At 41.0% G+C, this 20,485-nt stretch overlaps 1 protein-coding gene across 4 annotated transcripts in view; it reads right to left on the bottom strand.

Moving 5' to 3' along the window:
- LOC126198707 (myrosinase 1-like) overlaps nucleotides 1–20,485 on the bottom strand; it is a 225,771-nt gene that overhangs the window by 31,027 nt on the left and 174,259 nt on the right. The window contains exons 1-3 of one of the 4 annotated variants that reach the window (XM_049935213.1): nucleotides 6,925–7,097; nucleotides 6,194–6,324; nucleotides 5,268–5,402 (exon numbers count right to left, since the gene is read on the bottom strand). The exons of 2 other annotated variants lie outside the window; for them this stretch is intronic. In XM_049935213.1, the coding sequence (XP_049791170.1) occupies nucleotides 5,268–5,402; nucleotides 6,194–6,324; nucleotides 6,925–7,060 (402 nt within the window). In that variant the 5' untranslated portion in view covers nucleotides 7,061–7,097. Of the gene's footprint in view, nucleotides 1–5,267; nucleotides 5,403–6,193; nucleotides 6,325–6,924; nucleotides 7,098–20,485 lie in introns of those variants that run through there. One more of the 4 variants, XM_049935214.1, reaches the window with a different exon arrangement.

Here is a 20,485-nt window from a genome sequence, read left to right as displayed (position 1 = left end):
GTTATACTTCAGCGAGCGGGAGGTCTGTTGGTATTTTTAGTATGTGCTGGTAACTGGGGCGCCGCCGCCACGTGGTGCGTAAGTTTGTTTATGTCGATTGGCTACAGAGTGAGGTGAGTTTTATTAGTGTTGATTTTTATCTGCCTTCCTCTATCTCACCTCATTGTTTTTAACACATATACAGAGAAGCGCGTACTGAGTGAGACACCAAGGCATTGGAGAGACTGGGGCAGCTGTCAAATGCATATGAGGCTTACCACAACAAAGAGTGCGAGGTGGGTGACACTGTCTAGTGCTTATATATCAAAAGACGAGACGAAAATATTCGGGACGAGACACCAAGATTCTTATCAGCTAATAGAAACCACATATTCAGTCAGATTTAGGCTACTGTTGTTGAAGAGGCCGACAATAGAGTATTGGGTGTCAATGATCACGAGTCTGGAGGCGATCTCAAGGATAGTAAGGGTGGAAACAGAGGAGAAGCAAACATGAGGTAGTGGAGGAGCACACGTTGAAGTGTAAATGAACGAGTGCAGGGAGTGCAATATACACTGAGATCAAGCAAGCGGGAGACGTAGTTTTATTGTGTGTCTCAATAATTGCTTAAGATATTGTGTTTGGGGTACCAGGAGCAGTCCTGTTTTATAATATGCTTCTTTTGTTTTACTTTGATAACAGATGGTGACTGGTGACTGCAGTCTGTTTTAAGGTGGAAGGACAGTCCCTGTCCACAGGTTGATATACACTGACAACAAGTATGAGGAAGATGCTGCTGATGGTATTGCTGTAAGTCTTCGCTTGGGGTACTCTGAGGCACTGCGGAATCCACTCCTGGGGGGAAGAGTTCTGTTTTCCATGTGTGATGATCTCGTGATTACTAGTCGTCAATGGACACTGAGTTTAATATTTAATGTATGGGAATTCCAGAACGAAATAAGGAGACTGGAGGGGGTGTTTTTTGGTTTGTGACAGTTAACAAAGAACAGTGAGTACTTGGGGAAATGTCAGGAGAGAGTGAGAAATTGCATAAAGCGTAACAGCAGTTGCGAGAAAAGATTGAAAGCAGTGGAGATGGTTGCACATTCATTATGACGGCAGAACAATGGTTTAGCAGACATCAGGAAAAGGATTTTGAAGCCTGTATGTGGAACAACAGATGCTGGTGACATAAAGGAACTGAACAGGACAATGAATGCAGTGAAGGCGTTGGGTAAGTTGGCATATCATGCAGTTAGCGAGCTTAGAGAGTAAAGTGTTGAACAACATGCATGTGCTCTGGAAGCTGACAAGGCAGGTGATGAGGTATGTGAACTAGAGGTCAGGGACATGTAGGTAGAAGTAGTGGATGCACAGTCACCATGACAAGACTACCATAAACGCTAGCCGCATGTGGGACGTGAGAGAGGAGGTGACGAGCTTGTCAGAAGCTGTTCATCATATGTTACATGGACAGTTGAGTCTCATCTTGTTGTGACAAGAACGGTATCTGTCTGGGGTGAGAAAGCTGGGACTGACGTGGAGCTTAGAGGGCAAAATCTCCCTTTTGATTATGATATGGCATTGGCGGAAGTGAAGATAGACCAGGCGGAAGTGAAGATAGAGCAGGTATTATTGTACACGTTGTTTATGATCCCAGTGTTGGGCAGTCACGCATATGCTGCACCAAATACTCGTATGCGATGAAATAGGATGTCATAGGGTAGTTGGCGCATGTGAACACAGGTGGTGTGGTGCTGATGTCTGAGTAGAGAGAGACAGTCACGCAGTAATGATAAAGGAAAAGTTGCAACCTTGTCTGTGAGTGAAAAGTTACAGTATGCTCAGCTCATGTGATTCATATGCACAAAACATGTACAGCACAGTTACTGATGCGAAGAACAGGGGTCGGCGTGGTCCAAGAGACGCCTTATTTCCAGAAACGAGGTCTGGATTGGATTAATTCAGCATATGGTAGTGTATTAGTAAAAGTAGAGACTTGCTATGAACAAGGAAGGCCCGCAGGAGGAAGACAGTGGGAAATAAAATTTAGTGGGTAGTTGATTAATGTGACAGCATGTGACATAAGGTCGCTAACTTCCCACATACGAGCCACAATGACAATAGATACTCACTTGAACATATCACAGCTCGAACTGGACAGGATGGACGAGCTACTGGAGATACTCCCCAGGCCGAACCTAACCTTGCTGAACCATAAGACAGAAACCAGACCTCATCCACTACCTGAAACAATTAATAACCACTCAAGTGGAGGTAGTCCCTGTGCAGCAATTAATGCAGCATGTTGTAGAACGTCAGGAAGTGCAACAATGACTAACTGTGACCTTGAGTTATCTAGAGCCATACTGACTCTAACATTGCTTTGCATAGCCTTCATTTAATTGAGGAGGAAGGCTTCCAGCTGACTGATCCAGTTGTAATACAGATCGCAGTAGACTGGATGCCTAGACAGGGAATATAGTGAATTAAAAAAATGCTATCTGATAGAATATAAGAGGATATAAGGCCATGGAATAAAAGGGAATGTTTGCAAATTGTCCAGAGCTTATGTTTTGACAAAATGTGGCAAGTGTACGAGTGGAGCCAACAAACATTGAAAATACTTTATTTTAAGCAAATATTTACTCATCATTCGGGGTAACGAAGTTTTCTTATGGACCATGGCTTGACCTGGTCTAGCTGGTACTGGATACTAGCTGGATGCCGACATCAGTCCATGCCCATTATCAAGTTGCTGGGCAAACTCCACTCACACAGTAATACTTACAAGATAATGTTGATGAGGTAACACTTCCAGAATAGAGTCGGTAGAAGAAGTCCACCAACTGATTAGAAATAAAGCTGAAGGACTGATCAAATTTACGATGAGAATACTTTGTTCTTATTCCAACCATTATCTTAACTGAATCCCTATTAGATCCTGAGCAACTTTCCATTGGCCAACTTTACAGAAGCATAAAAGCACAAAGTTATGAAAGGTTCTTAGGAGTTAATGATCTGTTACATGGGCTAAGGGTAGAAAACAAAAGAGCATCAAGAGACATTCAACATGTAGGACCGGCTGGAGTGGCCGTGCGGTTCTAGGCGCTACAGTCTGGAACCGAGCGACCGCTACGGTCGCAGGTTCTAATTCTGCCTCGAGCATGGATGTGTGTGATGTCCTAAGGTTAGTTAGGTTTAATTAGTTCTAAGTTCTAGGCGACTGATGACCTCAGAAGTTAAGTCGCATAATGCTCAGAGCCATTTTTTGAACATGTAGGGTTCGAAATCAAATCTAGTCATTGAATATTGAAAATTGCACTACCAGATGTTTTTAAGAGGAACTTATGTTGTATATAAGACGTACGATAGGGTATCTTCTCCAGGGAGGAAGGGCGGGTACGTAGCACCACTACCAGATTAAGAGTAAAATTTGTGAGAAGTTGAGTGTAACATTGCACTACCCACTAATGGCCAATGAGTTTGGCATGCCGATGTTTGGGTTAACACACCAAACTTGTGAAATTTTTGCGCCATGAATTAGCCCTGGTAGATGTAACTTGCCAGTGGTAATGAATGCAGAAGCAAGTTGATGTCTCCATTATGTGAATTTCAGGGGTATTGCTGAGTACATGACTAGGACTGTCAGTCACATAGGCACCACAAATGCACTGCTATCTATAATAAGTAACTGTTGATTCTGTAGCAGATGCACTTGCTTTGCTGCAGTACCACCAGGACGCAGGGGCTATGGCAGATGAAGAGAAGAGATGGAGCCACTAGCAGCAGCTGTGTGTTCGCGACCCTGCTTCCTGTAGTAAGTGCACCCTCTTGACTTGATGCCACAGCACAATTGGTTTGCTGGTCCACACCAGTAGCAGTTGGACTCGTGCTAGGAGGTAGCGGGTTGCAGCCCGGAAACAGCTGCAGCCTTCTGATGGTTTGTTGGAAGGACCTCTTGCCATTCGGCTTGGCCGCCTGGGTGCAGTCGTTCATCGAAGACGGGCTTCCTACGCAAGATCCCAGTACGCACCACTGGTATTGTTGCAGGCCCAGCGCTGAGTCAGACATCAGCTAAGCAAGGTGCCAGCACGTGTTTCAGCCAGTTCATCAAACGATGGCTACCAGCTGACCAAATACTAATCCACTCCTGCGGGACAGGGACATGATCGCCACCTCATCATGCCGTGGAAACAGCCTGCCATGCTCTATCACCCCTCAGTCACAACGCTCCCTGAAATGTAACTGCCCAGTGCCACTCATGCAGTCGGTTATAACAGTGTTAACCTAGGCCGAGACTTACACCAGCTACTTTCCACATGAGAACACTTTCTTTAATTCTGAAGATATTCATACACAATCTTCGTAAATTGTACTAGATTAAAATAAATACCACATTTATTGAAAATATGTTAGTTATTAATCTAGGTTCACCTATTTATTTTTACGCATTTGACCTATTACTTACATAAGCAAAGCAATTTTGGGTGTTAATTATTATTGCTTGTTAGACGCTATTGTTGTACATACTACTACCATGAAATTTCTATAGGCCTCTGACACCACTATACAGCTGCTAATATTTGTTTTACTATTAACATTGCTTTTATTATCGCTGTTGAAAGCGGCAAAGTAATTAACATATTGGATTCAAATTCAGAAGGATGAAGTTCAATCTCGCTCCTTCCATTCTAGTTTAAGGATTCCGTCGTTCGCCAACCTCAATTCCTTTCTACTGAACCGAATGGGACATTGCCTCACGGGGAAGGAAACATGTAGCTGTATGGCTGAATCTCTTGTAATGTCCTTCCAGCTCTCCCTGCACACTATGACCTCCTTACTGAAAGACATGTAGAACTAACTCGTTTCTCAGAGCAGGTCTGGGAACAATCGCTGTTAATTTATATCAAAACCCCGTTCATATTTATGTGAAATGTTCATAACGCATGATCCGAAGTGCCGAAAGTGTTACAATCAAAATTATCGTTCGTCAGTTCTTTTTAAAATTGATGTGTTTCATGTAGTCTGTGCCTAGTTAGGTAGCCCGAAATGATAAGATGTTTCAGCCTTAATATTTATATATCAGGGAAAAAATTCGCATATTGTCTGCCTGTGTCAGAAGTACCCTGGTAATTTTGCCATAGATGTAAAAAAAAAAAAAAAAAAAAAAAAAGCAGCATTGTTTGTTTGTTCCGTATTGGAATCGGTTACAGGGGTGCTATATATTAATATTTTAAATGCAAGGGAGTTTACTACCTGTGTGAATTCTGTCACTTCTTACTTACCAGAGGCTGTATTCCATTGGCGAGTAGCTCGTTGATGAGGTTGTTGTAATAATCGATACCAGCCTGGTTGATAACGTCCACGTCCCCGGTAGGCAACACTCGTGCCCAGGAAATCGAAAATCGGTATACGTCCGCCTGTTCAATCACAATGTATTAAAAGTTGCGGCTAAATATTGTTGATAGATAGCTGATACATGATCATTAATTTACTGAGCTCAACAAATAAGACACATTGAAATGGAAACCACCTAATTAACCAATACAGTACAAGACAGCTACACAGAAGAGCGAAATATGTCTCACAGAGATCGTTATTTGTGGACAATATTTTTATGCTTTATCTAGTAAACTAAAAAAGGCTGAGATTCTTTAATGTAAATCTTCCTTGTCTTTGCGATATATAACATAAAATTCTATGAATTGAAGGTCAAAAATTGTTTGTCATTCTCAAGAGCAATAAGTGACTTATAAATAAATTTAGAAATGTGCAGTGATAGACATGAAGAACGTGAGAGGGAAATTTTTATAACACACAACAAGACTACCTTGCAGTTATTCAATAGGCGGATGGATGCGATAGTGAACACTGAAAATTAAGAACTACACACACAACTTACATAGTACTATATGCGTAATAACATGTCATTCGTTAGTAACTGGTAAGGAATTTTTTCACAGAACCACGTAATTGAGGTGCAACATTTAGTTCACTTTTAAGTGTATATCCAAAGCAACTTGTACCTGTAAACGAACCTACGCCCCGTTTTCTGTAGATGCGGAACACTTCATACGCACATAAAATTAATAACTACGTCACCAGCGTTTTGTTATGTCGAATGAATGGAAGATAAAATGAGGAGAAACATAGTGTCGCAGTCACGAGAAAAAACAGGGAAAGTCCTCTTCGCTTTGAAAAATGTACTTACGTTGAGAGCCTTCAGCATCTGCACGTCCTCCTGGTACTTGTGGTAAGAATCGCAGGCGACGTCCCCGGTGTCTCCTGTGGTGTATTCAGGATAGTTGTGGAAGAAGTAGTCCTGAATATTCTCTCCCTTTCCTGTACAGACATGCCAGAACATTGCAATACGTAATATAAGTATTTTCACAGAAATTTGTAAATGGGTTTGTTTTGGACAAGCAACAACATGGAACGTATTGACGACTCACGCTGTTGTAAATACTGAACGTAAGGGAACGGTTGAATGTTAAAACCATTCTAAATAAACACTGTAACTGTGTCAAATTGTTTGTACAAGATGATCTTCATCGCATCAATGTCACATCACATTACTAGCCAATTTATGCCTGTGGCAATTTTCAAGAGCAGTTGCGTCGATGATACTTAAAAGCTATTTAGTTCTACGGGACACCAAAACTTGTCCTCTCTCCCACAAATAATTTTCTAATAGGGATCTGGACGTGGCCACTGGCCGAAACTGCCCGTAATGTGATATAACACATTGTACAATGAAGGCCATCTTGTATAAACAATTTGACATTGCACGGATATATTAAAAATGGTCTTTGCTCTCAAGAATTACGTTGAGAATGTGGACCCGTTTATGAAGGGAATAATAAAGGAGCTTTTTCTAGTACCGAGTTTTCTTTTGTTCCTTATTACTTTCCTGCGGAACACACCTAATGCTTCTAAACTCACCATCTTCATTCCAGGCTCCTTCGATCTGATATGCGGCTGTCGCAGTTCCAAACATGAAGCCATCTGGGAACTGGTTAGTGGCTGTCTGTGCCGAAGCAACGACGAGCACAGCCGTGAACGCAATCAGTAACCTCATGATCCTCAGTGTCCAGCGTCTTTCTGTGAGCTACTGCAGGTTTACATATATATAATGTAGCTACAGTGTGGTTTCGTAACATCATTACAAAACCGCAAATACATTAGTCAGTTTTCTCTTATCACCAGTAATCAGCAGATTTCTTTTGGGATTACTTCTGTTGTAACGCACAAGTGTTTCTCACTGATATTATCGGAGAGGTATGGAGGGAAACTTCTGCGAGAAGCTGTGTGTCATTCAGTGGTATCATTAGAAGCTTTATTATCAGTACCGTATGGATACTCTCCAGTGCCCCATCTCGATGGTGCTTGAAACTCTTGAGTCCGATGATTAGCGACACTGATTCCCGAGAAAAGTACAGTCGTCAATCCTTACAAGGGAACATGTGGCCCAGATTAGCTAAGAACAAATTATAAATTAAAAACACAATAATGATTTTAAGTGCTTTGGGACAATCTACATATTGATGAAATTCTACGAAGAGGCAGTTTCTCATAGAATAAAGAATCATTCCTTACACATTCGGCACTTTAGCGTAACTGTAATTTCCTCTTCAAAGGAAACTTTTGTGATACAGTCAAACATCACAGTAACAAAATTATTTGAGTTGAGCTGTTCCTCCACCCGTTCATAGGCGACTTACGTGCATTGCTGTGGTAATTTGTAGCCAGTATGACATTTCACCTCCTACCAGCAATTTGTATGATTGTATGTCTCTTAAAGTGTGTAATTTTTACACCTTAAGTACTGTACCAGCTAACAGACCGCTACACACAGAAAAACTGTAATTTATAGTAGAAGAAATGTTTCGGATTATAAATATATATGGTATCTTTTGAAATGTTTCAGCAGGGTGCAGAAAAACCCGCGGCCAATTGCTGAGCAAAGAAACTGAGGACCCATGTTAGGAAATTTCATCCAAGGTCAGAGAGTATCCGAAGTATGGCGAATACGAACTTCCTCACCTACCCCAGAAAAAGACTGTTTTCTATCTCTGGACATATTCCCGTTCTAGGGGTGCCGGCACGGTAGCTCAGTTTGTTCGGTCAGAGGGTTATCTGCCCTCTGTAATAAAAAAAACTGAGTCAACGGCTCAACACTGTACTTGAACGGATGTAATGGGACATCCGCACCGAACAAATGCAACGAAAAAAAGGGGTGGGGGTAACGTCTTCGATAAGTAATCGAAACGTCCTCGGTCCCTGGTTCGAAACCGGCCACAGATTAAATTTTGATTAATAATATCTGCGGCCGAAGATCCGGCGTAAGAAGTCACCATCATTCTGCCAAGGCTTTGTCAAGGATGACGGAACAGCGGACAGAGGTCCAGGTCACTCTCTTCTCCCTGGGGTGGGAAACTGATCCTAAAGGCGGAAGAATCAGCAATGATCAACGGCAAGAGGATGCAGAAGGCAATGGAAACCACATGAAAGACACATAACGTGTATCCACAGGACATCTGACCTGTAATTGAAAGTATCATGATGCACTCTCCATTGGTTAAAGATTCCGGAATAGTCCTCCACTCGGATCTCCGGGGGAGGACTGCCAAAGGGGAGGTGACCATGATAAAAAAGAGTGAATAGCCAACGACAGGATAACGTTCTAGGAGTCGCGGCAAGGAGTGTCAGAAGCTTGAACGAGGTAGGGAAGCTACAGCATCAGAAAATGTAACTACAAAGGCTCAATCTAGATACAGTAGGGCTCAGTGAAGTGAAATGGAGAGAATACAAGGATTTGTGGTCCGATGAGTATACGGTAATATCAACGGAAGAAGAAAATGGTATAACGGCAGTCGGATTCGTTATGAATAGAAAGGTAGGGCAGAGTGTAAGGAACTATGAACAGTTGAGTGACAGGACTGTTCTTATCGGTATCGACGGCAAACCAAGACCGAGAACGATAGTTCAGGTATATATGCCGACATCGCAAGCTGCAGAGACAGAGAAAGTGTATGAGGATACTGAAAGGGTAATACAGAACTTAAAGGGATATTAAAATCTAATATTCATGGGGGCTGGAATGCAGTTGTAGGGGAAGGAGCACACGAACAGGTTACAGGAGTATATGGGCTTGGGACAAGGAATGAGAGAGGAGAAAGACTAATTGAGTTCTGTAATAAATTTCAGCTAATAGTAGCGAATATTAGCCTGTTCAGAACCACCAGAGAAGGAGATATGCTTGGAAAAGACCGGGAGGTACGAGAAGATTTCAGTTATATTACATCATGGTCAAACAGAGATACCAAAATGAGATACTGGATTGTAAGGCGTATCCAGGAGCAGATGTAGACTCGTATCGCAATATAGTAGCGATGAAGAGGAGGCTGAAGTTTAAGAGATTAGTCAGGAAGAAAAAGAAGTGGGATGAAGAAGTACTAAGGAAAGACGAGATACGTTTGAAGTTCTCGAACGATATAGATACAGCAATAAGGAGTAGCTGAATATGACAGTGCAGTTGAAGAGGGATGGACATCTCTAAAAACGGCAATGGCAGAAGTTAGAAAGAAAAACGTACGAACAAAGAAGGTAATAGAAACCTTGGGTAATAGAAGAAATACTTCAGCTGACCGACGACAAAAGGAAGTACAAGAGAAAAAACCCTCAGAGAAGTTCAGGAATAGAGAAATACAAGTCACTGAGGAATGTAATAAATATCAAATGCTGGGAAGCTAAAACGAAATGGCTGCTTGGTAAATCAGAAGAGATCGAAGCAGAAATGATTGCTGGTAAGACTGACTCAGCATATAGGACAGTCAAAGTAATCTTCGGTGAAATTAAAAGCAAGGGTGGTAATAGTAAGAGTGCAATGGGAATTCCACTGCTATATGCAGAGGAAAGAGTGGATAGGTGAAAAGAGTATATAACGCAGAAGATTTGTCTAATGTGATGGAAGAAGTAACGCGAGATAGGGGATCCAGTATTACAATAAGAATTCAGGAGAGCTCTAGAGGACTTAAGATCAAATAAGACTGAAGAGATACATAACATTCCATCAGAATTCCTCAAATCATTGGGGGAAGTGACAACAAAACGACTACTCACGTTGGTGTGTAGAACGTCTGAGTCTGGCGCCATACCATCTGACTTTCGGAAAAATATCATCCACACACTTCCAAAGACTGCAAGAGCTGATAAGTGCGAGAATTATCACACAATTAGCTTAACAGCTCATGCATCCATGTTGCTTTCAAGAATAATATACAGAAGAATGGAAAAGAAAACTGAGAGTGTGTTAGATGACGATCAGCTTGGATTTTGGAAAGGTAAAAGCACCAGAGAGGCCATTCTGACGTTGCGAATGATAATGGAAGCAAGACTAAAGAAATATCAAGACACAATCACAGTATTTCTCGACTTGGAAAAGGTGTTAGACACTCTAAAATAGTGAAAGACGTTCTAAATTCTGCGAAACATAGTGGTAAGCTATAGGGAGGGATGGATAATATACAATATGTACAAGAGCCAAGAGGGAATAACAAGAGTGGCACGCCAAGAACGAAGTGCACGGTTTAAAGAGGGTGTAAGACAGGGATGTAGTTTTTCGCTCCTGCTGTTAAATCAGTATGTCGAAGAAGCAATGATGCAAATAAAAGAAAGGTTCGGGAGTGGAATTAAAATTCAAGACGAAAGAATGTGGATTATGGGGATGGTGACATCGATATCCTGAGTGAAAGTGAAGAACAATTACAGGAGCTATTGAACGGAATGAGCACAGAATATGGATTGATAGTGAATCGAAGAAAGACAAAAGTAATGAGAAGTAGGAGAAATGAGAACAGCGTGAAACTTAACATCAAGACTGATGGTCATGAAGTAGATGAAATTAAGGAATCGCGCTACCTAGGCAGCAAAACAACCAGTGACGGTCGGAGCAAGGATGAGTCAATACTAAACTAGCACTGGCAGGAAGGGGATTCCTGGCCAAGAGAAGTCTACTAATATCAAACATATGCCTTGATTTGGGGAAGAAATTTCTGAGAATGTATGTCTGAAGCACAGCGTTGTGTGGATGTGAAACATGGAGTGTTGGAAAACCAGAACAGTAGAGAATCGAAGCATTTGAGATGTGGTGCTACAGCCGAATGTTGAAGATTGGGTGGACTGATAAGGTAAGGAATGAGGGGTTTCTGCGCAGAATCGGAGAGGACAGGATTATGTAGAAAACACTGATAAGGAGAAGGGACAAGATAATACGATATCTGTTAAGACATGAGGAAACAACTTTCGTGTTACGAAAGGGTGCTGTAAAGGACAAAAGCTGCAGAGGAAGACAGAGATTGGATTATATGCAGCAAGAAAAAAAAAAAAAGTGCACTGAGCACTATGGGACTTAACTTCTGAGGTCATCAGTCCCCAAGGACTTAGAACTACTTAAACCTAACTAACCTAGGGACATCACACACATCCATGCCCGAGGCAGGATTCGAACCTGCGACCGCAGCGGTCGCGCGGTGCCAGATTGTAGCGCCTATAACCGCTCGGCCACTTCGGCCAGCATCCAGCCAGAAATTGAGGACTTAGGTTACATGTGCTACTCTGAGATGAAGAGGTTGGCACAAGCGAGAAATTCGTCGCAGGCCGCATCAAACCAGTCAGAAGACTTAAATAAAAAAAGCAAAAAAAAAAAAAAATAAAAATAAAATAACAGTTCTAGAACTACAGTCGGCAGGATTCACGAATATCATGTATTGAATGTATAAACCGATTGTGTATTATGTTAACTTTAAGTTGGTTGACTGCCAGTGTGGGCTGCTGGGAGGAGAGGAAGCAATCCCCATCCCGTGATAGACTGCCACGGGATGAGCAGCAGTGCGGAGAATGTAGGCCCCGCCGACTTCCCGCCTTAACTCTTGCTTCATACTTCAGCGAAAGCAAAAGGCACAAACAGAGCTGTAAAACGCTTAAATTTTGCTCATAATGGAAACTGAGATAGTCTTACATATTTACATTTTTAATAAATATGCTAACTGGTACTGTTACGAACACTTTCCATAAGGATAGTGAAAAGTACGAAATAGAATGAAGTGCAAAACAGTTACACAGCAGGTAACAATGGCTGCCTCGTACATTACTGTCCGTGGGTTGGCTGCAACTGAAAACAAACTGCTGGCCGAAGCTATCCGACTTTTACCGACTTCAACCGATTCATATATAGAGAGCCTTTCCAAAAGTTACAGTCAACGCATTCTACCGGGTCGGCACAGTTAAAGTGCAGCTACGCAGGTAACTAGTCACAGTGGTCCAGTGCGGGCTGTAATTATCGTATGGAAGCGAAACTTGGTAGATATTGTAATGTGTGAATGCGGAAACTATCTTTGCTAGAAAAAATTTGCCCCGATTGTGGTCAAGAGGTGCAAATTTTCCACTGTGAATGCAAGAAAGACGTGTAGAAATGTTTCCATGGACAATGGGTTAGTAATGAGACGTCGTAGGGAAGATCAGATAAGTGGGAAAAACATGATGCTGTTTTTATTATTAACCGTCACTTACAGAATTTGTTCAATAAGAACATCGGAGACGTCGACGCGGTGCTGCATCCGTAAAACGACGTGGTCAATGGTTTCTCGCAGCAGTTTTGGTGGAATCTGAACAGCTTGTTACTGTATACCGGCATTCATATAAGGTGGAGACTGCTCGTGTCCTTGTAAATGTAGTCTCCTCCGTGGCAATAGTCATGTGGATTCAGATCAGGTGCTCCTGCAGACCACGCATCTAGAAACCTCCGGAGATAACAGGTTCGTGGAAAGTTGCATTAAGCAGATCTTTCACTGTACGAGCAGCATGAGGTCGTGTCCAATTTTGCATGAAAACAATGGTTTCCATGCAGTTGTGCTCTGGCAAAGTGACAATCACAAGCTGTACTAGCAGGCCTCGATAATATGCAGTCGTCACGATACACGGCGGCGAGTGGAATGGCTCTCCGTTCACAACACACAGTTTAATAGTACGCCAAATTTATCAGTTCTGCGTTTTCACCGCACACTGTGGTATAAAATGTGCCTCGTCACTCGATAGAATATTGCCAAGCTACATTTCATCAACTTTATCCGTGCCAGAAAGCGGAGAGCAAGTTCAGAACGTTGGTATGGATCACGAGGTTTCAGTTGTTGCACCGTCTGGATCTTGTATGGGTATCAAGATAAAACAGACCACAAAACATTCCGTACTTGAATATTTTGAAAAAGGCTGCGAATCAGCAACTGTATGAGTTTGAAGAGGCTGACAAAAAAATCAGCTAACCACTTGCAAATCATAGGTTTATTTAGCCCTTGACCTAGGTTTCGATATTTCTAAAAATATCTTCTTCAGAGGGAGTGGTCCTTGTTGCATCACAAAGTGGTAAATGACATTAGCTGAAGCCTAGCGGTTCTCTTCATACATAAAATTGATATAAAAGCCATAAACTTCACATGCCATAGCTTATGATTACATTCAGCGTACGTCAGAACAGACTCACAAACGTGTTCGCTCACTGGTAAACGCTCAACATAGTATTGTAACAGCAGTCCAAAAGATAAAATATTTGCATGATCTGAGTATTCACCACTCCAGATGCAAAGGCCACCTTGTTCCGGAGCAGAACCCCTTCCTCTTCTACGTGCCACACCACGCTAACCCATTAGAGCTTTTAAGGACATCGGGCCTCTGCTCAGACGTTTCAGTCGGCAGTGCTCCCTCAATGCAGCACTGTAATTGCTGCCGTTTACATACAACCCTTTCACCAAGAGCTCACGGTCTCTCTTCTCTATAGCAATACTGTTCACTGGCATTACGGTTTGTCAAAGGACAATACGGATGTCATACCTTCATGCAAACAGCGCACAGCGCCAGATTTGCACCTGGTGGCCACAAATGGAACCAATTTCTTTTCCAATGCAAATCGGTTTCACATTATTGCATTAAAATATCTACCAAGTTTCGAAGCCATTCGGTAACTAGAGCCCCCACTGGACCTGAATAGGTATTGAAAGGGTACTGTACTACACGACATACAAAACTTTTTTCCTCATTGGTTACGGGAATACGTGTTGTAGAACAACATATTTCGTTGGTCTTGTCAGAACAGCGGTTTCATGGTAACAGAATTTTATTCAATACACTGTAACTGGATACTGATGTAGAAAAGAGGGGAAATTCCTATATTTAATTATTCGTATGTGCACTTCCTTCAAAAATAGATCCCCATATACAGTTTTGCGATGTTTGAGAAATGACTGAATGTTGTCTGCTGACTACAGATAGTGGATGTAGAATCTGTAATTATCTTTGAGACAGTTCTCTGGTCACCTTTGGTTTGTTGTTGTGGTCTTCAGTCCTGAGACTGGTTTGATGCTGCTCTCCATGCTACTCTATCCTGCGCAAGCTTCTTCATCTCCCAGTACCTACTGCAACCTACATCCTTCTGAATCTGCTTGGTGCATTCACCTCTTGGTCTCCCTCTACGATTTTTACCCTCCACGCTGCCCTCGAATACTAAATTGGTGATCCCTTGATGCCTCAGAACATGTCCTACCAGCCGATCGATTCTCCTAGTGAAGTTGTGCCACAAACTTCTCTTCTCCCCAATAGTATTCAACACCTCCTCATTAGTTATGTGAACTACCCATCTAATCTTCAGCACACTGCTGTAGCACCACATTTCGAAAGCTTCTATTCTCTTCTTGTCTTAACTATTTATCGTCCATGTTTCACTTCCATACATGGCTACACTCCATACAAATACTTTCAGAAACGACTTCCTGACACTTAAATCTATACTCGATGTTAACAAATTTCTCTTCTTCTGAAACGCTTCCCTTCCCATTGCCAGTCTACATTTTATATCCTCTCTACTACTACCATCATCAGTTATTTTGCTCCCCAAATAGCAAAACTCCTTTACTACTTTAAGTGTCTCATTTCCTAATCTAATTCCCTCAGCATCACCCGACTTAATTCGACTATATTCCATTATCATCGTTTTGCTTTTGTTGATGTTCATCTTATATCCTCCCTTCAAGACACTATCCATTCCATTAAACTGCTCTTCCAAGTCCTTTGCTGTCTCTGACAGAATTACAATGTCATTGGCGAACCTCAAAGTTTTTATTTCTTCTCCATGGATTAATACCTACTCCGAATTTTTATTTTGTTTCCTTATCTTACCCAAGAGGACGCTATCATCATCAACCATACAGTAAAGCTGTGTAGAAAGAAGGAAAGGAAGTATTCCAGAGTACTAGAGGGCCTGGAGTGTGGCTGACCAATACGGTAACAGGATCCTCCCCCACTTCTGAAGAAGCGTGGGGTGGCCTGGTGAACGGGCATGTTTCGACACTCTGTCGCTGGTTCCTGCAGTTGAAACACCTATTTTCAGTGTGCTCCGTAAAACTAAAGAATATAGGGATGGTATACATGTGGAATATTTAAGAGTAGCTAGAAATAATGATTTCCCTTTTCGGAATATCGACGGAAACAAAACTTTTTGGTGGGAAATTCATTTAAAGGTAGGCAGGTAAAACTCATGGGGAACTTGGGATTCTTTGGAAGTGACCAACGGTCACAATGAATCCGCGTGTGATAATTTTAAGCTCAGGAATTTGCGTATGTAAATTTATGCTAAGAATTGCGGGTGCAGAATTTGAATTAGGACCAAGCACTTCCACATGATGAGTATTGACTCTGTTTCAATCTGACCAAGAGACAATAGAAAACAGAAGTGCTTGTGCAAACTTTCAGTTGAGGATCCGTGTGTGTGATAATTAAGTAATCGTGATACCAAAATCACCGTTATTAATTACATTCTTGTGAAGCAAGTTAGAAATTTTGATACTCTGGGAGAGAGAAAGGTGAGTTAGCCGTCTGCCCAGCAACACAATGAGGGTTACATTGCAGTGGGAGACGAGCATAAATCCTCCAGAGTATGTGGTAGGTCTGTAGGAAAGGTTACGTGTCAAATTTAGTCCTAAGGTCTGTGACTTGTTAAGCTGGGTTGAAATTACGTCGTGGGGAAGATGTGATACGTACTGGCGAAAGACGGTTGTACTGTTTTATCTTACAGGTTTAATCTGTGTAATTTGATTGTGGTGACTTAGTTACAAGTACTGTACCAAAAAGCAAGAATTTTCTTGTGATAGCCAGACCCTTAGTAAATTCTCTAGGTTATTAATGAATGAGCTTAAGAGAGAGAGAGAGTGAGAGAGAAAGAGCGAAAGGGAGAGAGAGAGAGAGAGAGAGAGAGAGAGAGAGAGAGAGAGAGAGTAGTGGTAGTGGATATCCGTACCAATACAGCAAGTGCACTATAGTATTAAGGAAAAACGTTAAGAGACCATAGGATATTGAAATGTGTGCATAATATCATGCTCACTGGGCAGAGAATTCGTTGTTTTCTTTTATGTTTAAATGTATTGGAGGAAATTTTGTATCACTGCGGTGGTAGAATCTCAGAAAATAAAAGAGGAGAAATGAAACAAAATGTTGGTCATGATTATTCAGCACAGGGTACCCATTTTGTTCAGACATTTTTGCCATAAGCTCCATATTACTGGAATAGTCAACCTCTGATTGAAATGAATGCTATAAAATGGGAATGTGGTCTTGCTGAGGTGGAGTGAGTCCAGCGGAAATGGTTACAGATGGGGCCATATTTAAAGTTTATTAGTCAGTATTTAATTCCATTCTGCTGAGATAGTTAAAAAGAAAAGATTATAACAAAATAGTTGGACGATATGGCTTTGCTATCAAGGTACAGTAACAGTGGCTACGATAAGTCATATTAACATTTCCGATGCACAAATATTAAAGGCACTTGCTTGGTAGGCCACACATCTAGTACGCCTGACTGCTAGATTCAACAGGTGAGAGAGTTGCGACCGGAAAATATAACGGTAGTAACCTCTCAGTATCTCCACATTAGTTATAACCTCCCTACATAAGTATCAAGCATTTAACGTGATTTGTTTGCTTAGTGCCCAGAGACAGCATTATAGCATTATTTGGCACTTAACAATATTTTGTTCTTGATGTTTTGCTACCACATGAGATACTTAACGTCCCCATAATATTAAGTTAAGGTAAACTGTCATATTTTTCAGTGTTTCAGTATACAGTGGTGATGATAATGATGGAAGCAACCAGTTGGCGTTCTGTCAGACACAGGCTGTTCCAAACACTGAGGATCCCAAACCAAGTGTTTTGAGATATGGAAGTGTTTTGAGATACGGAACCTATGGTAATATTTAAAGCAAAGTGAGAGCTTGAATGAATAATGCACGTGATTTACACGGTTCTGCACAGACGTTGTGATTTGTGTATTGTGTTTGCAGTCATGTTTTTCATCACTGGATGCAGGAACTTGTTTTTGAATGAAACTCTAGTATAAACTGAAGATTAAGTGATGTGTTCCAGTGTTGCAATTGTTGAGAGACGGGCGTTACTGTGCGCATTAGCAATGGGCTTCCGTTATTACAAGAGGTATGTTTTTAAATCAATAATGTAAAAATGCCGTACACCATTAGTTCCTTATAACCATGAACTATAACAATAAATATGTCATTCACGAGATATATTTCTGAAACCCCCAGGAAGTCACGTAAAGTATAAATCATAAAATAATTGTATATCGATAAGAATGTTACTGCTGTAATGAATGTAAATTTCCGTCTCATTTTATGTGTGAAAGTCTTTGTGTTTTTAACGCCAAACTTGGCGAGAGACTTTACAAAAGTGCCAAGATTACTGAAATGATTCAAATCAATGCAAGCTATAGTAAAAATAAGCGAAAAAACTTACATCAGTCATTCTCGCTATAATAAGGTGCTGTTATGTCGTCTAGTTGCTTAGCGTAAAAATATAGCAGGTTACCTTGAGAGGCACCCACTTGCCTTGCACATACTGTGGCATCAAGCAGTCAGGCCTGCAAGATGAGTGGTTTGCCAAGCGAGTGGATTCATTCTTATTTATCGAGTAACATGAACTCTCGTACTCACAATTAAGTTACAAGTTATCCTCCTATATGAATAATACGCAACGGAAACGCATTTCTGACTATCAGTAATTTACAGAACTCTGACTGTACACTACGCACTGGCAATACCACATTTTCTTTTTGTCTTTTATTTAACGGCTTTTGTCAACACGTGGCCACCGCACTGAATAGGAATGGCGCACACATTATAAATTCGGGACATTATGACAACATACAATTCAATGGAAAAGTCCAACAATCTTTTTCTTTTCACTATCTTATTCATTCCGATAATTTCTCTAACCTAAACACACAAATTCTATAACCTACAACAATAACACATGAGAAATTCCGCCCAGTGGGCATGGCTTTACAATGGTGAATCTCTATATTATGGTCTCGTAATTATTTAACTCTACAGTGCACTTTCTGGATAGGATGGTGGATCTTTTATTATATCTCACGCTTCGACTCTCACAATCATCATCACGAAACTTGTAACGTCCCCGCTCTCGCGTACGTTAACTCTTTAAAGCCTGTACTATGATAAGTTGACGGGCTTCACCTTCTAAGAAAGGATTTTATTAAATATGATGACCGCGTGTACCTAAATGTAAGCAAAATCGGACTTATACCCAGTCAGTAACAACAATGGTACGTCAAGCAAGTATAAAGTGGAACTACACGTCAATACGGACAAGAAACCTACACAGCAGATGCCGCCAATTATTAATAATACGGTCGCCAGCCTAATTAGGCATTACGTGAGTTTTCCCTTGTACAAGTGGATGTACGTACAAACATAACGACACGTAGTAATACTGCATTATATGGAAAATTTTAGAACCAGAAAAATCTACTGAACTAGTATATTCCTTTTCTGTACTGATTTGAACAAGCTACAAATACACAACATTACACTACAATGATTACTACTAACTGCGTTTTGTCTATTGATCAGACTGAAATCGGGCATAGGTTACCCTAGTACTAGCACTTTTGAAACACACATGAAATGTTAATTTTAATAAGGATAAAACACTGATAAATTTATGATTTATATTGACTTTAACTTTGCAGGTCAAATCAGATCAGTGCACTTTAGCATTTAAATGAATAGCAATGAAAAGAATGAAAAAAGGGGGGGGGGACCCTGAAACTGTTATGGTCACTGTGTTGAAACTGGTAACCATTGAAAGCATTAAGTGCTCAAGAATTACAAAATAGGAGATACTATTCCTTTTTATCTTATTAATTCCTCATTTAACTATCATTAATTTTGTCTCTGATTAATTAAGCTTCATTACTAAACCACTTTCAACATTATCTTCAAAATTTGTCAGGTCTACTATTTACCAAAATATTCATTAACAACAAAGTTCTTTAAATATCTTTCTAGCATAGATAGTTCTGCAAGTGATTCTTATTAACATGAATTTTAATCCTTCATTTCGGGACACTCGGATTGCACAACATGCGGTAAGGACCCTATCCAGGTTAGTGATTGGGATAATTAATTGATAGGGCAATTCTGGTAAAAAGTCAAGTTATTATTGAACAGTTAGGAACAAATTTAACACTGGTCCATACGGGTACACTTTTAAAGAATTGACCTGTGCGAGTCGATGAGGCGGTTGGCGGGCAGCGGGATGGCGAGGCGCACAGCACACATACAATTACAGCTATGGCTCTTGCTGTAACGGCACTTTGCTTCTTCTTGGTGTCGTAATCCTTTTTAATTCAGTGCCTATTGGATATAGCCATGCTGTATCGTCGTCGGAAACGGCACATCCGAGGCTCAAAGAAACCACTTTTTCCAGAATAGCCTCCTCGATCCGGAACGTGTTCCTCAGACAGGTGTCCAACTCCGACTGACTGACTGAGCCCGTTATGCCGTACCGTGCCTGTGTGCATTTTCCCGCGCTCGCCTGCCATCCACCTTTTACCTCTCCCCTACAGATAGGGTATTCACCCCAGGTTTTACATTCCACATATCCTAATACATTGCCTACGTATGGACCAGGCATACAATTACAAATTTCACATCTTGCAATATTCCCAACATTATTTAAACTTCACTTCTATTATAACATCACTTGAAATTTAACATAAGCATTAAAATTTACATCGAAATGTGTTTACAGTTTCTTTAACATAATGACATGACAAGAAAAAGAAATAGCATCAAAACATTACTTACATTAATTTATCGAAAATCAGACGAAAAATGTTTATATGTACAGTTGTTGTTGTTACAAACTTTCCTCCCGATCGAGCGATACAGAAGGAACAAGCACAACGCATTAATCTTTTGAAACTACCTCGCTACTCTCCCATGCAAACCACACATACCCAAATTACATGACATACACCACACTACAATGTGAAATACTACACAGGGAATAGTCACAACATTATCACTTTCAGCTTTCCCACTTCAATTAATATTTATCCCAGTTTCACACGACACTGCCCCAC

This window comes from Schistocerca nitens, chromosome 8, assembly GCF_023898315.1.
Source record: "Schistocerca nitens isolate TAMUIC-IGC-003100 chromosome 8, iqSchNite1.1, whole genome shotgun sequence".
Classification (NCBI taxonomy): domain Eukaryota; kingdom Metazoa; phylum Arthropoda; class Insecta; order Orthoptera; family Acrididae; genus Schistocerca; species Schistocerca nitens.
This window is presented reverse-complemented; position numbering and strand designations above follow the sequence as displayed.